This window comes from Centroberyx gerrardi, chromosome 13, assembly GCF_048128805.1.
Source record: "Centroberyx gerrardi isolate f3 chromosome 13, fCenGer3.hap1.cur.20231027, whole genome shotgun sequence".
NCBI classification, from domain to species: domain Eukaryota; kingdom Metazoa; phylum Chordata; class Actinopteri; order Beryciformes; family Berycidae; genus Centroberyx; species Centroberyx gerrardi.
Genome location: NC_136009.1, coordinates 21,280,627 through 21,294,953, shown reverse-complemented (window position 1 = coordinate 21,294,953; position 14,327 = coordinate 21,280,627). Strand labels below are relative to the sequence as shown.

Genomic DNA, 14,327 nt, shown 5'->3' with positions numbered 1-14,327 from the left:
GGCGCAGATGCACCTTGTTATCCTGACGGAGCGCTCTCTCTGCCTCTTGACCCGAGTTTAATCCCCGCCCTGCCTGCACAGAAAGCTGTACGGGCCTTGAGAATCTCCTGCACTGGAAATGGACTGAAGCTGAAGGAGAGCTGGGCAGTTCATCAGTGTGGGATCGTACAGGAGAGGTAGAGAAAACAGAATCAAAAAGAGCCAGAGGATACAAAGTGCTCATTAAAACAATTCGACCTTGCGAACACAAGAAGGTAATCCAGGAGAGTTATATTTTGCAGACAACTGCTTCATAGATTTCCACAAAGCCGCAGAATAGCTGAATAAAAATCTTCGTGATGCCTCTGAAACCAAAGATTCTGTTTTGTAGCACTGAACATATTGCAAGGATTTAAACTCATGGTCAGGACTGCGGTATTCTGTGGTAAACAACAGTTGCTTTAACCTTTGAATATGACTCAGTTTTCAGTTTTGCTCAATGTATCATCCGGATACTGCTTGGTATTGTAGTGCTTGGTCTGGTAAAGTGTTTATAGAGTGAAATTGTTGCCTCATGACAGCCCAAGTCTTGGTTCATACAATGGTTTCGCAAACAAAAAATATGTTTACTTGCTTCCTACTGCTGCTAGCCCCAACAAGAGCGCTGCCTGTGGATCTGAGAATGAAATCGTTTCCCAAAACCCATTCCAAAACATTTTGAAGCAGGTATGCCCTTTGATTCAAAGAAAATGTTTGAGTTGTCCACAGATGAGAACATCAAAGACTAAGGCATGCCATTTTCTATTCAAGCAAAGGGTTTCTTGCTTATTTCCACTCGTAATATAAAAATGTATCAAATGTGCAGCATCATTTCTATTCCACAGATCCATTTATTAATTTGATTTTAAGCAAGACTTGATTCATTGTCTCTAAAAAGCAATTCCATATAGCTAGGTTAAAATTTAATCTGTAATTGGATTGTATTGTTTTAGATGAATGGAGTTTTCCAAAGTCAAAACGGTCATTCAGTGTTCATATCGATCTCTCCTTGTTGCATCATATTTTTGCGGTGGGAGTGAACACATGCAGTTTCTTGTCATGAAACGCTGGAATTTCACTTGAGATCTGACCCCTGACCTGCCAATGTGACACATTCTCAGGCATGTTTGTTTGACCACAACCCTCGAAATATAAAGACCACAGGATGCTTATCTACAGTATGTTAAAGGATAACCACATACAGTATCTGACAGAAATACTCAACTTGACCAAACCTTCACCTCACTTGACTTGGTGATAATATTTGTGGACAATGAATATCACTTATCGTGTGTTACATGAATGCAAAAGGTTATATAAGTTTAAGTATGGAGTGGGCCTCATTCGTCTTGCTAAGTAGGTGGAATTCATTCTCTGTAATTATAAAAATGTCCTGATCTTGTTATAAGTCTGTTTTATTTGCAGCATGATATCCTTAAAGCTTCCCTATGAAGTTTTAGTAAACAAGAAAGACTCATAAATATCACATGCTAATGCTTTGAACTCATTTCAATTCTCATCACATATACAAATACTAACTTAATATGTTATGAATGAAACACAGACAGACAACAATAAACCTCAAGGATGCTTCTTCACATTGTTTTCACATTTTCGACATTAAAAACATTCACATTTCTTCCGTAAAGCCTAAAACAGACTAGAAGACTGTTCCAGTGTTGCCCGACTAAAGATTTCAGTGACTGTAACATTTGTCTCCAGCAAACATGTTCTTTTCATTATTTTATAAAGAATACAAAAAAATAGTCATGCTCATATTAGCTCTCATCTTCTATCTTTTTATTGTTTTTTCAGATTTCCCACACTCATAGTCCCATAGTTTGATGTTCACTGCAGACATCAATATTTGGTTACTCTTTGGATTGCAACACCCTCATTTATGTAATTATAGTGTCATTAAGTATGGCTTATTATTGCTCATAAACCACTTTGTTTATAAAACGTATTAATTCGCTAAATCATACTGTTAAATTCCATATTCCATTAATGACAAGCAGCACAGGCCCAGCTGGCACAGATGGGCCTGAGGGAAAGATTTTTTTATGGCCCCCTGTTCATATAAATGACTGTTGACAATATTAATTCTGCAGTAATTTCACATAATGCACAGCAAAATGATCAGTGTTAATATAACTGAGAGATAGTTTTGAATAGCTGCCCCAGATCCACATCAGCTATATGAGTGAACAAACAACAATCAGCACTTATTAAGTCAAATCAAGTTTATTTCTATACACCTTCATCAATAAGTGGCGCCAATAGTAATAGGTGTTGGGACAAAACAATGAAATGGACAATAATATGGACAATGAGATAAGAAAACAAATTAGACCAAGAGATAAGAAAACAAATAAGACAAAGAGAAACATTGTCAACTCCAAATAATTAACTTCAGTAAAACATTAATATTCAAAACTGTTAACCACAGGTGCTGAGCAGAGATAAGATGAGAGAGAGAGATAAGGCATCCTGATGAAGAACAGTGGGGTCGAAACATCAATGTTTTTGTGATGTATTTTTAATTATTATTTTATTTTTAGATTGAAATTTTGGGAGCATTTTGGGTACAGTGTGCAGACTCTATTTTTCAAGGCAACTCCAAATAAAGGAAGATTTGCTGCTGATATATATATTTATTATATACATGTCAAAACAGCATATATATATTATATATATATGCTGTACATGTATATATATAACATATATATTACATATATATCTATTACATATGTCTGCAGCCCCTGTATCTCCAGCCCCTCTATCTACCTTGGACAGGTAGACAGACTTTTGACACCTATATAGAGAAATAACAAGAAAATAAATAAAACAAAATAAGAAATAAGAAAAAACAATATAGAGAAAAGGGAAGAAGCCATTTGGTTACCTAAGGTTTTTGAGCAGCAATATCCAATTACAATCAGAAGCACAGTTTATATGTGGGAGCGGCAAACAAACTTAATATTTGATGCACATCCATTATAACTAAACTGTTGGCTGCTTTTTGACTGGTCAAATTTTCCCCTTATTTGACTTCAGCCCTGCTCTAATACCACTGAATATTGTATTTCAGTTTTTAGAAACAAAGTAATCCTTTTAACTTATTTAATATGGCCCCTTCTCAAACAACACTCCCTTAGTGCGACACTAATTTTATTCAATTCTGCAGCGTTGTTAGCTGTCAGTTTAATTTAGGTGAAAAGTCACAGAAGATGCTCTGACCTCTGCTGTCCCTTCAGCAGCAGGAAATATTCTCAAGCAGTGTTTGTGTGTGTGTGTGTGTTGGAGCACATATGATGGTGTATTCACTACCACATGTTTGACCAGCTCAGTGTGTGTACACAGGTGTCAGGAGCCTGGATGTGACCCCATGTGTTGGGGCATGTGAGCCTTTACTATAAGTTGTCATGTAACGTTGCCTGTCAATCAAAACTGCATTAACTTTCCCATTGCATCAGTTGAAGGAAAACCTTAAATCTCCAAACTGTCAACTTTTCATGTTATGTTGAAAACAGACTTTTTTTTTTCGACAGATGACCATGCATTTTTGAAATTCCGCACTAGGTTTTGAATCAGTTTCATAAAGCCAAGGTTCATAGCATTTTCTGAACCATATAATCTTTCAGTTCCATGTAAAAACACAAGCATAACCAAAACAGGAGCTACCAGGTTTTCCTTCACCTGACATCAGCGCTGTACATCTCTTGGAAAAACAGACATCTGAATATACGGAATATATGGAGAACTGGTTAGCAGCAATAGCAACCATGGCTGAACAGATAAAGAAAAGAAGTGCCACCTGACAGAAATTCAAACTTCATCAACAGAAAATCCAAGGAAAAAGACGTCACAGTACTGGACACACTGTTTGATTGACAGGTGGGGGAAGTGCAGTGCAGAAACACCACGGAAATGAGCGCTGATGAGCACCAAAGATGCCACCAAAACAAAAAAAGAAATAAGACTCTTGATGATTTATAATATATTTGAATTACATGTGATAAAATCTGGAAACAATGAAAAACTATGAATTACATGTGATAAAGACAGATATGGGCCAGTATATCATTTTTTTTTAAATGCCCCATCTATCTGTCTCTGCATTCCTATTAGCTACTTTAATATTCTCCATCCCTTTGATATCTAATACATATTTTCTCTGTCTCGGTGCTGCTGGTTCTTCCTCAGACGCTCCTCTCCAAACCCTAAAACCTGTGCCTCCTGTTCAACGAGGCTTTGATGTAGCCAGCGTACGGCACACAAACCTTTCCTCTCTGAAGTGTAATATTTAGCTGAAAACGGAGCCTTTTGATCTTTTTTCTTTTTCAGTTCAACCTTGTTTGTAGTCGGGGGGGCTTTGTCTGGAACCAGACAGGATCAAATAGTATTTGTAATTAATTCTCAGTGTTTGGTTTAACCTGCTTTGAGTACGAAGCAGGCGTGGTTTACTGCATCAGGACATTAGGGATCGACCCATATGGGTTTTTGACTGCTGATATTGATATATTTGTTTTGAAGCTGCCAGAATTCAGCTTTAAATTTGATCATTTTTATTCAGTTTAAGACTGCACTTTAGTCTGGATTCTGAACTGTGTGTGTATTATGCTGCATTTGAATAAATACTGTGTGTGTCTTCAGCTTTTCATAAATGTAGAAAAACTGCCAAATTTTCAGATTGATTGCATTTTTGAATATTTTAAGAAAAAAAAAAAGGATTTTGATTAGGTTTCATGAGCTCAGCATCATACAACTTACTTTAACTATAAAGGAACATGAAAACATTCAGTTCAAGAAAAAAGACTTATGATGTCTGCCTGCAACAACAGCAATAACAATAGTGTGTGTGTGTGTGTATGTGTGTGTGTGTGTGTGTGTGTGTGCACGCGCGACGGTATGTGTGTCTGTTGACAGGTCTGATTGTGAAATGAGAGCATAAAAATCAATACTATGCCAGAGTTTATATGAGTCCACACCATCAGAGTTAATTCAACACTTTTAGATAGTTTTGAACACCCACCTCAGAGCCATATCAGCTTTATGAGTGAACAAACAACAGTCCAATCAATTCCAAATAATTGTCACTCAATCAACACTGTCACTGTGTGATAGTTACACCCTTGTATGCTCCTCTTCTAATTTGGAAGCCTGTTGCACGTGGGCTTTTCCCGGGTCCTGGGCAGGAAGTGCAGCCTTCCTGACCGCATCACAGAGCAGTTTCACAGTATCATCACCCTGAATGGCATCGGGACTGACAAGCTGAGCATCACAGGCCAGACTGGCTGAAACACCGTGAACACAGAGAGAGAGACCAGTGACTCTGCAATACAGTGTCACTCATGAATGAGGCCTATGGGCGTTGGGATCGTCGGATCAAACTAATACATTTTATTCAACTAATTTGTATAACAAGGGGTGACCAAAGCATGTGTTACATAAATAAACTGTAAAATAAACTTTCAGTTACAGCAACTTAAAAATGTCTTCCATTTATTAAACTGCATTGTGTGTCGCTTGAAAAAAAATTCAGATATTCTAAGGAAACACAACAAGGATGGAAAGGCCTGTCCATCTAAAGCGGGGAAACGTCCAGATTGTTTTATAACATTTCTACTGGAATGTCCCCCATGACTTGAATTTGCTAATGGTCTACTTCATGTCTGAAATAAGGCTGGGCCAATACAAAGACGCCCATTGATGAGACAGAGCTCCAGTGTCGCAAAAACCTCGCAGACAGCAACGTCTCTAATAGATGTACAAGTGTTTCTCCAAGGGATAGACTGCATATCTGTACCACCAGGCCACAGAGGTAAGATAAGACTTTTAATGATGTAAATCAATGATAAAATGGTAAAATAGTTCATTAGTTGCATACAAATTTTTTTATAACGAAAAAATACTTTACATTTGCCAGAATTGATGGTGTGTTTGCTTTGTTGTGCTTATGAGGCAGCCAAATTTTGAGAATTATGTTTAAAAAATGTTCAATATAATGACAATATAAAGAGTTTTCACACAACTTTTAAATGATTTCCTATTATCCTGCTTTTTTGCTCTTTATAAAGTTGTCAGATCATCTTCCGGCTGTTCAGCACTTACCTCTGCTTATTTCTTGGGATTTTTTCCTTTACATTTCTTTGATTTATTACAAAGGCTACACATACCTGCTGTACAGTGTTCTTTCTCTTCAGCCTGCCATTTAGTGACTCATTTGAATCCTGTGGGTTACGTTAATCCTTCTCAGGTGACGAAGGCCACGTTCAGGATGAATCCATCGTTCAGTCTGGTTCTTCCGTTCCTCCTCCCCCTCATCGGGGCCCAGGTGCCACACTGGGGTCCGTGTCCAGAACCGGCCGTCCAAGCTGCCTTCAACCTTAAACAGGTAACACCAGAAGGCCAGTTTACACAGAATATATATAAATTGTCAGGGCAAGTGATGGATTGCTACGACACACTGATGGGCCTGTGTCTGTGTCCTTTTTCCTCCCCTGCACCGCCTTCAATAAAAGTAATTTAGTCTAAGAAAAGAAATAATACAGCAGCAATTTACTCTCCAGACTGTGTTTTTCAGTGCAAACCACTGCTAAGTCTCAAATGATGGATTGTTACCCAATAAACTGACCAGATTTAAGGACATTTTTTTTCTCTAGATCATCGATGTCACGTCGAAAAACGTGCCAAATAAGTTTTTTGATCAGTAAATCAATGGCAAGCAGTATGCCATCAATAATTAAAAGTGGTAATACATAAAAAAAACCCATTATGAGATGATTTGTTGCTTCTCACTGTCTAACTTCTTGATTATCATAATGATTTAGGAATAGTTTGGTAGGATGGCTATCACACATTTTGCTTACTTCAACAAAACATGTAGATTTATTCACATTCTCTTCTCACAGTATGCTAAATGTCTCTGTATTTGCCCACACAGTTCATGGGCAGATGGTTTGAAATTGCCAAACTGCCGGCTCAGTTTGAGAAGGGAAGGTGCATCGAGACCAACTTCACTATGAAGCCTGACAGCTCCATCCGAGTGGTCAGCTCCGAAGTACTGTGAGTTGTAACACAATTGCATAGTGCATACAATATATAGTCAGGTAGTATTTGTACGGTGTATATTGCTGTTAACATGACATGAAATTTGACTGTCTGGAATACTACAGAAAGGGAGAGCTGAGGAAAATTGAGGGGACCGGAGTCACAGAGGATCCGAAGAATCCTGCCAAGCTGGGAATCACTTACTCCTATGGTGAGAGAACTATATTCAATACACTTCTAGGAATGACTACCGGTTCTGTGTGTGTGTGTGTGTGTGTGTGTGTGTGTGTGTGTGTAGGTGGGCAGTTAGAGAGTGTTATCATGCACACTATTGGCTGCAGTAGGCCTCTTCACTGCCACTTTACTTATTGACCTCACATTAGACAGATAATTACATTTTCTCTGGCTTCAACAAGTCATGAAGGAGGTCAGGAGTAGTTTCATGTGATCAGTTTTTGATCCTTTTTGATGCCCTTCTGTGTGTGTGTGTGTGTGTGTGTGTGTGTGTGTGTGTGTGTGTGTGTTGTCTTCCTGTATCCCTATCTGTGTGTTCACCACATGTGTGTCCTGCACCCTTGTCCATCAAATAGTCCTGCCCTACTCTCCCTACTGGATCCTGTCCACCGACTATGTGAACTCGGCCCTGGTGTACTCCTGCACCGACGTCCTGAGGCTGTTCCACGTCGACTTCGCCTGGGTCCTGAGCCGGAAACGAACCCTGCCGGCCTCCACCATCGACAAAGCCAAGGAGACCTTCACCAACAGCAACATCGACGTGAGCAGGATGGTGGCCAGCAGGCAGCAAGGCTGTGACAAAACCCTCTGACTCTCGTCTGAGCGGTGAGCAGCACTGGAGACGCGACACAAGATGGCGCTGTTGTTGACAGGGAACATTGGGGAAGATGATTCCATTCATCTGTTCTTGACTAATCTTTGACTAATACTCAGATGATTATGACCAGGGATGTGGTGGAGCATAAACCCACCAAAACTCAGTTTACCCACCTTTTTAAGCCGATATATCTTAATTGCATAATTCATTGTAAGCCTATACATCACAGTAAGTAGTATGATGTAAGTTATATAAGGACTTCTAAGGATAACAACATAAACTGCTACTTTTCTGAAAATATAATTGATTTTGTTTATTATAATTGTTTTTTGTTTGCCTGATGATCACCAACTGGAGGTCATACCACCTTTTTATTTAACACTGTATCACTGATATTACAGGCTGTGAGGAATATATTATACAATCTTGTCTTAGCCATTTAAAATGTTCTTCTTGTCATAATAGCAACGGTTGCTACTTCATTTGCAGTATAAAGCAGTGGACTCTTACTGGGATTGATTGATATTGCCTGAATCAGATGTTTATGCCACAAACTGGAAACTCAAAGTTTCTAATTAGAGTTAATAAAAGTCAGTGAAAGTTATATCATGTGAGCTTGATTGATTTTAAAAGCTGCTTCTTTCTCTGTCTTCCCCTACTGCTCAAACACCATTCATTATGAATATACTGTAGAAATATCAGTGTGTGCTGTTCTTCACCAAGATCCTACAGAACCTGGGGTGCAAGACACAAATAGAGTCAGAATATAACAGTCCAGAATATAAAGTCATTTTTTAAAATTCAAACTACAGAAGGATTGCAGGGTTACAGCTTGGTATTTGTAATTTTTTCCATTTTTTCCAACAGTTCAAATAAAGTGACATATCATCTTTTAACAGTCATATCAGTGGAAAGTATTTGGCCTAATGAATAAAAATATATCATAAGACTTATGAGTCAGCACACATTCAGTCCATTAACAGAAAAAGGTCATGGTTTCAAGAGGAAAAGTATATGCATTTAGAGAAAATAATGAATAATTGTCTAACCAATGTTTTTGCTTTTTGAGGTGCATAATAGCCATCATTATGGGAAGTAATATTCTAAAATGGGAAGGAGGGGAGTAATCTGGCTAGTTGTCTGCTGTTTGTTATAAAATGTCAATGCTGCACATATTTGATGTTTTTCTTTGCCCCTACATTACAGCACACTACATTTATTCTCTTAGGTGAGTTGAGCTCATTGAAGGCGGTGTCAGCTTTTTCCCCACTGGCTTTGTATGATAAAGAGTTTCATCTTTACAGCTTGATATTTAGGCTCAAAGTATTTTCCAGCTGTTCAAATAGACCTAACTGACATATATCTTTAGAAAACTTTTAAAAATGAAAGTAATTAATTGTTTCTTATGAACGAACCAGTCGTGTCAGTGGAAAGTACCAATTTTCATAAATATTAATTGGCCTATTTATATGTATTACACATACATCATGACAAATCTCAGGTTTATATACGTTAGATATGTCCTCCAAACCACCAAAGTGCCATTGTGCAAACGTACAGCGGAACCTTTGTAGCTTGACTTGATTTTCACCTCGGAATTATTTTCACTTGGCGCCACTTTAAATTTTCGTTTGGCTGTGTAGCTGCCTTAAGCACTTTTTTTTTTTTTTTTAATCGGATTCTTGTGTTAAATTGACGAGAAGACGTCGTCATCTGATTCATCTATGCCACTAAAGGATCAGTCCAACTCAACTGCCATGAAACCAGCAGTGGATGAGATGTTTCCTGAAGGCGCTGGGCCTTACGTGGATCTAGATGAGGTTGGTAAGCTAACTAGCTAGCTGGCTAAGTATACAAATAACTCAGGCTAGTAACGTACAGCTTTCTAGCTTTCTTTTCACTGTATTTTACAATCCCTGTAACTCAGTGGCTGTTTGAACGTTTGAAGCAACGGTTAATAAATACGTAGCTCGCTGTTTCTTTTTTCGGCATATTTACACTCAAGATTAAGTTAAGCTTTGACTGCGCTTAGAAAATACTGACTTCACATTGGTAATTATGGCAGTGGAGGGTAGCTAATGAAGTATATATCGCATTGATCAACTTAGGAAGTGGCACAGTTGATTTTTATCATGACACATGTAGCCAAGCTGTTTGGGTTTTACTACAGTTGTCAAAAACCATCCAGCAGTGAGGCTTTACTACCGTGATGTTTCTCATTCAGGTTAATGGCCCGCTGTCAGTCAGTCTGAGTTCACCTCAGGGTGCCACTCCGCCCGCCCCCGGGTCAAAAAACTGGTGATTTTTAATTGGACATCGTTTGGTAGCGGCCGTGTAAGCATTAACCAGGAGCGTGTTGTAATAGATAATTGGCTTGATAAACTATTAGTTCAACAAAAAGCTGTTGTCTACCGGTTGGGATGATAACAGGAAGGTGCGGCAGCGAAAAATACTGTAATTTTCTGATGTTGTAGATTGCAGACCATCAGATAAAATTGCCACGTACAGTTTAAAGAAATACTGGCTGTACCGTTTTACCGCAGGATCACGTTTAACCTCCTTAAAATCACTGTTTACGGGTTGTTTATCCTTTGGCTGGCTGTCTTGACTGTACCGTACTGTACCTGTGTGTCTGAGTTGCATGTTTGTGCTCTGCAGGCTGGGGGAAGCACAGGACTACTGATGGACCTGGCTGCCAATGAAAAGGCAGTACACGCAGACTTCTTCAATGGTAAAGATGTTCCCCTGGCTGTAGCTGCAACCATGGACATATATTATCTACAACTTGCTATGCATTATCTGAGATTCTCAACAGTGAATCTGAATCTGTGTGAATCCCAGATCAAAACATTAAGCCCTGAGTTAGGTCCATGGTCTCTGCATACACTGTATACTAATTACTGACCTTACCTATACAGCTATCTAATTAAAAGTAAAATATACCTCTTTTTGACAGGAAATGTCAGTTTGGCTTCAGAGCCTTACAGTATCTTTGGATAGAATGATGCACTTTAAAGATATTACAAATACAAGTATCCTTGTAAAATATCTTTGCACGTCAGGTCATTTGAAGTGAATTGAGGAACAGCCTGTCATCTTTAAATGGGAAGTTGTCACTCAGGGCAGACTGAATCTATTAGCGCCTGCCTTCTCTTCACCCCTGGGCGTCAGAGCGCTGTCGGTTCAGCAGCAGGAAATGTCTTTACTGGCCCCAAAACATTCCTTCTGCCCCTGCCCCCCTTTTACAAACTGTGTTTTATAATGTAGTGTGATCTCTGTCCCGAGGCGCAGCTACATCAAACGGCCATGACTTCTCACCATATGCAACACAGATTCTATGCAGACTTTCTCTGCAGGAACACTTAGTGTGCTTTGTATGAGGCTCATTTAGGTAGACAGGCTTTATTCCCTCTTGATAGAGATGTGTACAACTTTACTGTATCTTGGCTTATGTAAACTGGCTCCCAATCCCCTGGCCTTCATTCAGATTGCGATTTTTAAATGTTCATTCATTTAACAGTCAAGTCGCATGCTTGCTAAGTTCTTGTAATAGTAGCAAAAGTAAAACTAATGTTTCAGTTTGTGCTAATAATTTGTGCAATTCCACATTGTTGAGAAATATTCAGGCTACAGAAATTCAGAGGTAAACAGAGGCATTTCACTGTACAGTACAGTACAGTAAAACCTAATTTAAATCCCTTGGGAATGGAGGTCATTTTAACCATGAAGTGTTTGTGGAGTACATTGAACTACCAGGCCCAAGTGTATTCAAAATACAGTATGGCCACTACATGCACACATAGTATTCTTAAACATTCCTGTTATTTCCTGCATGGTTTAATTTGCAGTTAAAATGCCTTAAATGTGATTCATCAGCAAAAAAACTTTATTGATTGTGCACAATTGCTAGAAAATACTTTTGCATTGCTGCATATGTTCATTCATCAGGTCTGTTCAGTTAACCAGGCAGGTCAGACATCTGAGGTTTGTAAAGTTTGTGCTGTTGATCCATATTGCATAAGAATAAGATCAATTTAGAGTGACATGTTCCACATTTTGTTAAAGTACACAGTTTGGCTTGATAGTTCATACTGGAGCACAGTGTTTTAATGTCCACATTCTTAATGGCATCCAGAGGAGACACCCCAAACTGGACATTTAACAACTGTCTTGAAATGTGGCTCTTAAAAGAAAAACATTGTCCCTGCAGTCAGCCTGCAATAAAAATGCACAACATGACATGGGCAATTCTGTCACCTGTAAGTGCCTGTCTTTCATTGTAGGTAATGTGTTTTGTTTGTTCAAGGCTTTAATTTGGCTCAAAATATTGTTTTTCTGTCATGTTGTGTCTAGGATTTGAATGTTTTGTGTGTCTGATGACACCTCTTTAAAAGGCCGGCTTGAGCAAAATAGGACTTGCAGATAACACAAATTCAGGGAAAATACTTGCATTCAGTCTGCATATCATTACTGAAATATATTGCATTTTGCTCTATTAAGCCTGTGCAATAGGCAGCTTTTTATAACTTTTATTTAACCAGGGAGACCCACTAAGATTAAAAATCTATTTTTCAAGAGCGTCCTCACTAAGAAAACAACATCAATGACAAACGTAAAGGAAAATAAGAAGGGAAAAATAGAAAATAGCTCCTTGTATGGAATATACATGGTATGACATGGCTATATAGGAGGTACAGAAACCCATTGAACGATATATGGAACACTGAAAATGGAAGTGCCTTTTCCATTAAGATGGTTCTTGGTGAGGAAATGAAGGTGGGCTACTTGCATGGGAATAAATGCCACATCGCCTGCCTCTGCATGTCGATACAGTTCTCCTCCTCACCTCTGACCTCACAAACTGACGGGCCCACAGGAAGGGCACACAGACACCTCAGCAAGTGCATTCCCAGATTCCCCTTTTACTTTTATCACCCTGCACCCCTCTGACCCACCAACCTATTAGGCTGCTTTATGGGAAAATGCCTGGCTTGCAGGAATATTTGAAATACGGCCGTCGTTGTCAAGCTCTGTTATGTAACTTATGATAACAAATCCGTTTTCTTCTTCTTCTTCTTCCCACAGATTTTGAAGACCTGTTTGACGACGACGACATCCAGTGACAGAGATTATTTGCTTGTCTTCAATGTTTTGTAATGATGGATGATCTTCACACAACTCCATCTTTCTCTGTCCATTTTTTGGGGGGGAAGGCAAACTAGCCATTTACAGTCTAATGACATACAATTTCCTTTCATAGGTGTCCTAGTTTTAGGCTTTTAAAACATTCTCAAAAAGTTGCCACTAGCTCCAGATGTTGGTAAATTCTTCAGATCCCAAGGATTCCTCCATATACGGTGTGTTTAAAATTATGAGCTTGTATCGCGCTCATGTCTTCGACTGCTTCCAAACTGGATTGTAGGTTTCCGTGTGCTGGAGAACATCTGTTAGGGGAACATTTTGAGCGTAATTATAGATATGATGGCAGAAGCTCCTATGCTGTCGCCGTTAAACATACTGCAGATGGCATATGATGAATGGTGGTCTACCAGAATGGCTTAAATTATTTGTAATACAACATATAGTCAAATATATGTTTGGTTTGATACCTGCCATCTGTCTTGTTTGTTCATGATGTTGTACATATGTATAGTTATACACTTGTCCTTGTATTTTTGTGGATGAATTCTATAAGTGAAGCCGATCATTATTGAATAAATAGTGCTTTGTAAATGATTGCAGTAAGTGTGTGATATTATATTATATCCAGTGTAATTCTGGGAAGATGCAGATACTATGCAATGCTCTTCATTCACATTTTTCAAGATTTTGAAGACAGAAACAGCCACAGTAAATATTGCTAAGATTGTATCATCTCATATTTTTCATTTAAACTGTATCTAATAATTGGAAAACATTGCCGAGTTTACAGATAATCAGGTTCTTTATCAGATCAGATTATTATTATGTGGAGTGCAAAATCTGAAAGCAGTCTTTCCCAGGTCAGTGCTGACTCAGAATCTCCAGTCAATAAGCAACGTAAGACATGATGGTCATTTTTGGAAAATAGTTTTATAAATAAACAGAAAGCAACGCTGATGTGTTCTCACATAAAGAGAGAGCCAGCCCAGTTTTTGAGATAAAATACAGTGATGAGTATACCATAGACCTCTTCAGTTATAAATCAAAGAGCCAGTAGACCGCATGTAGGGGCGGAAGAGTGGAGACCGCTTTATGTCCAGAGATTACATCACGGCAGTCTAAAACACTTCAAAAATCTTCTGTCTGCAGAACATGGGGAAACAAGCCTTGTTTCTATACAGAGAGATACGTTTCATTCTCACTTTGTTGGTCAAGGTATCCAAGTGGATCTTTAAAAGTAAATTTAGCATCAATCCATATACCTAAATATTTATAGTGAGAG

General features: G+C 38.6%; 2 protein-coding genes across 2 annotated transcripts; both read left to right on the top strand.

Moving 5' to 3' along the window:
- The first annotated feature begins 6,283 nt into the window (after window positions 1–6,283).
- apoda.1 (apolipoprotein Da, duplicate 1) lies at window positions 6,284–8,142 on the top strand. The gene is made up of 4 exons (XM_071909172.2): window positions 6,284–6,415; window positions 6,965–7,086; window positions 7,197–7,282; window positions 7,662–8,142. Exons 1-4 carry the CDS (start codon window positions 6,299–6,301, stop codon window positions 7,895–7,897), a joined length of 561 nt encoding a protein of 186 aa, XP_071765273.1. The 5' UTR covers window positions 6,284–6,298; the 3' UTR covers window positions 7,898–8,142.
- Window positions 8,143–9,524: 1,382 nt separating this feature from the next.
- Window positions 9,525–13,636, top strand: LOC139919433 (COP9 signalosome complex subunit 9). Its single transcript, XM_071909173.2, has 3 exons — window positions 9,525–9,723; window positions 10,562–10,634; window positions 12,989–13,636. Exons 1-3 carry the CDS (start codon window positions 9,628–9,630, stop codon window positions 13,024–13,026), a joined length of 207 nt encoding a protein of 68 aa, XP_071765274.1. The 5' UTR covers window positions 9,525–9,627; the 3' UTR covers window positions 13,027–13,636.
- Window positions 13,637–14,327: the final 691 nt, after the last annotated feature.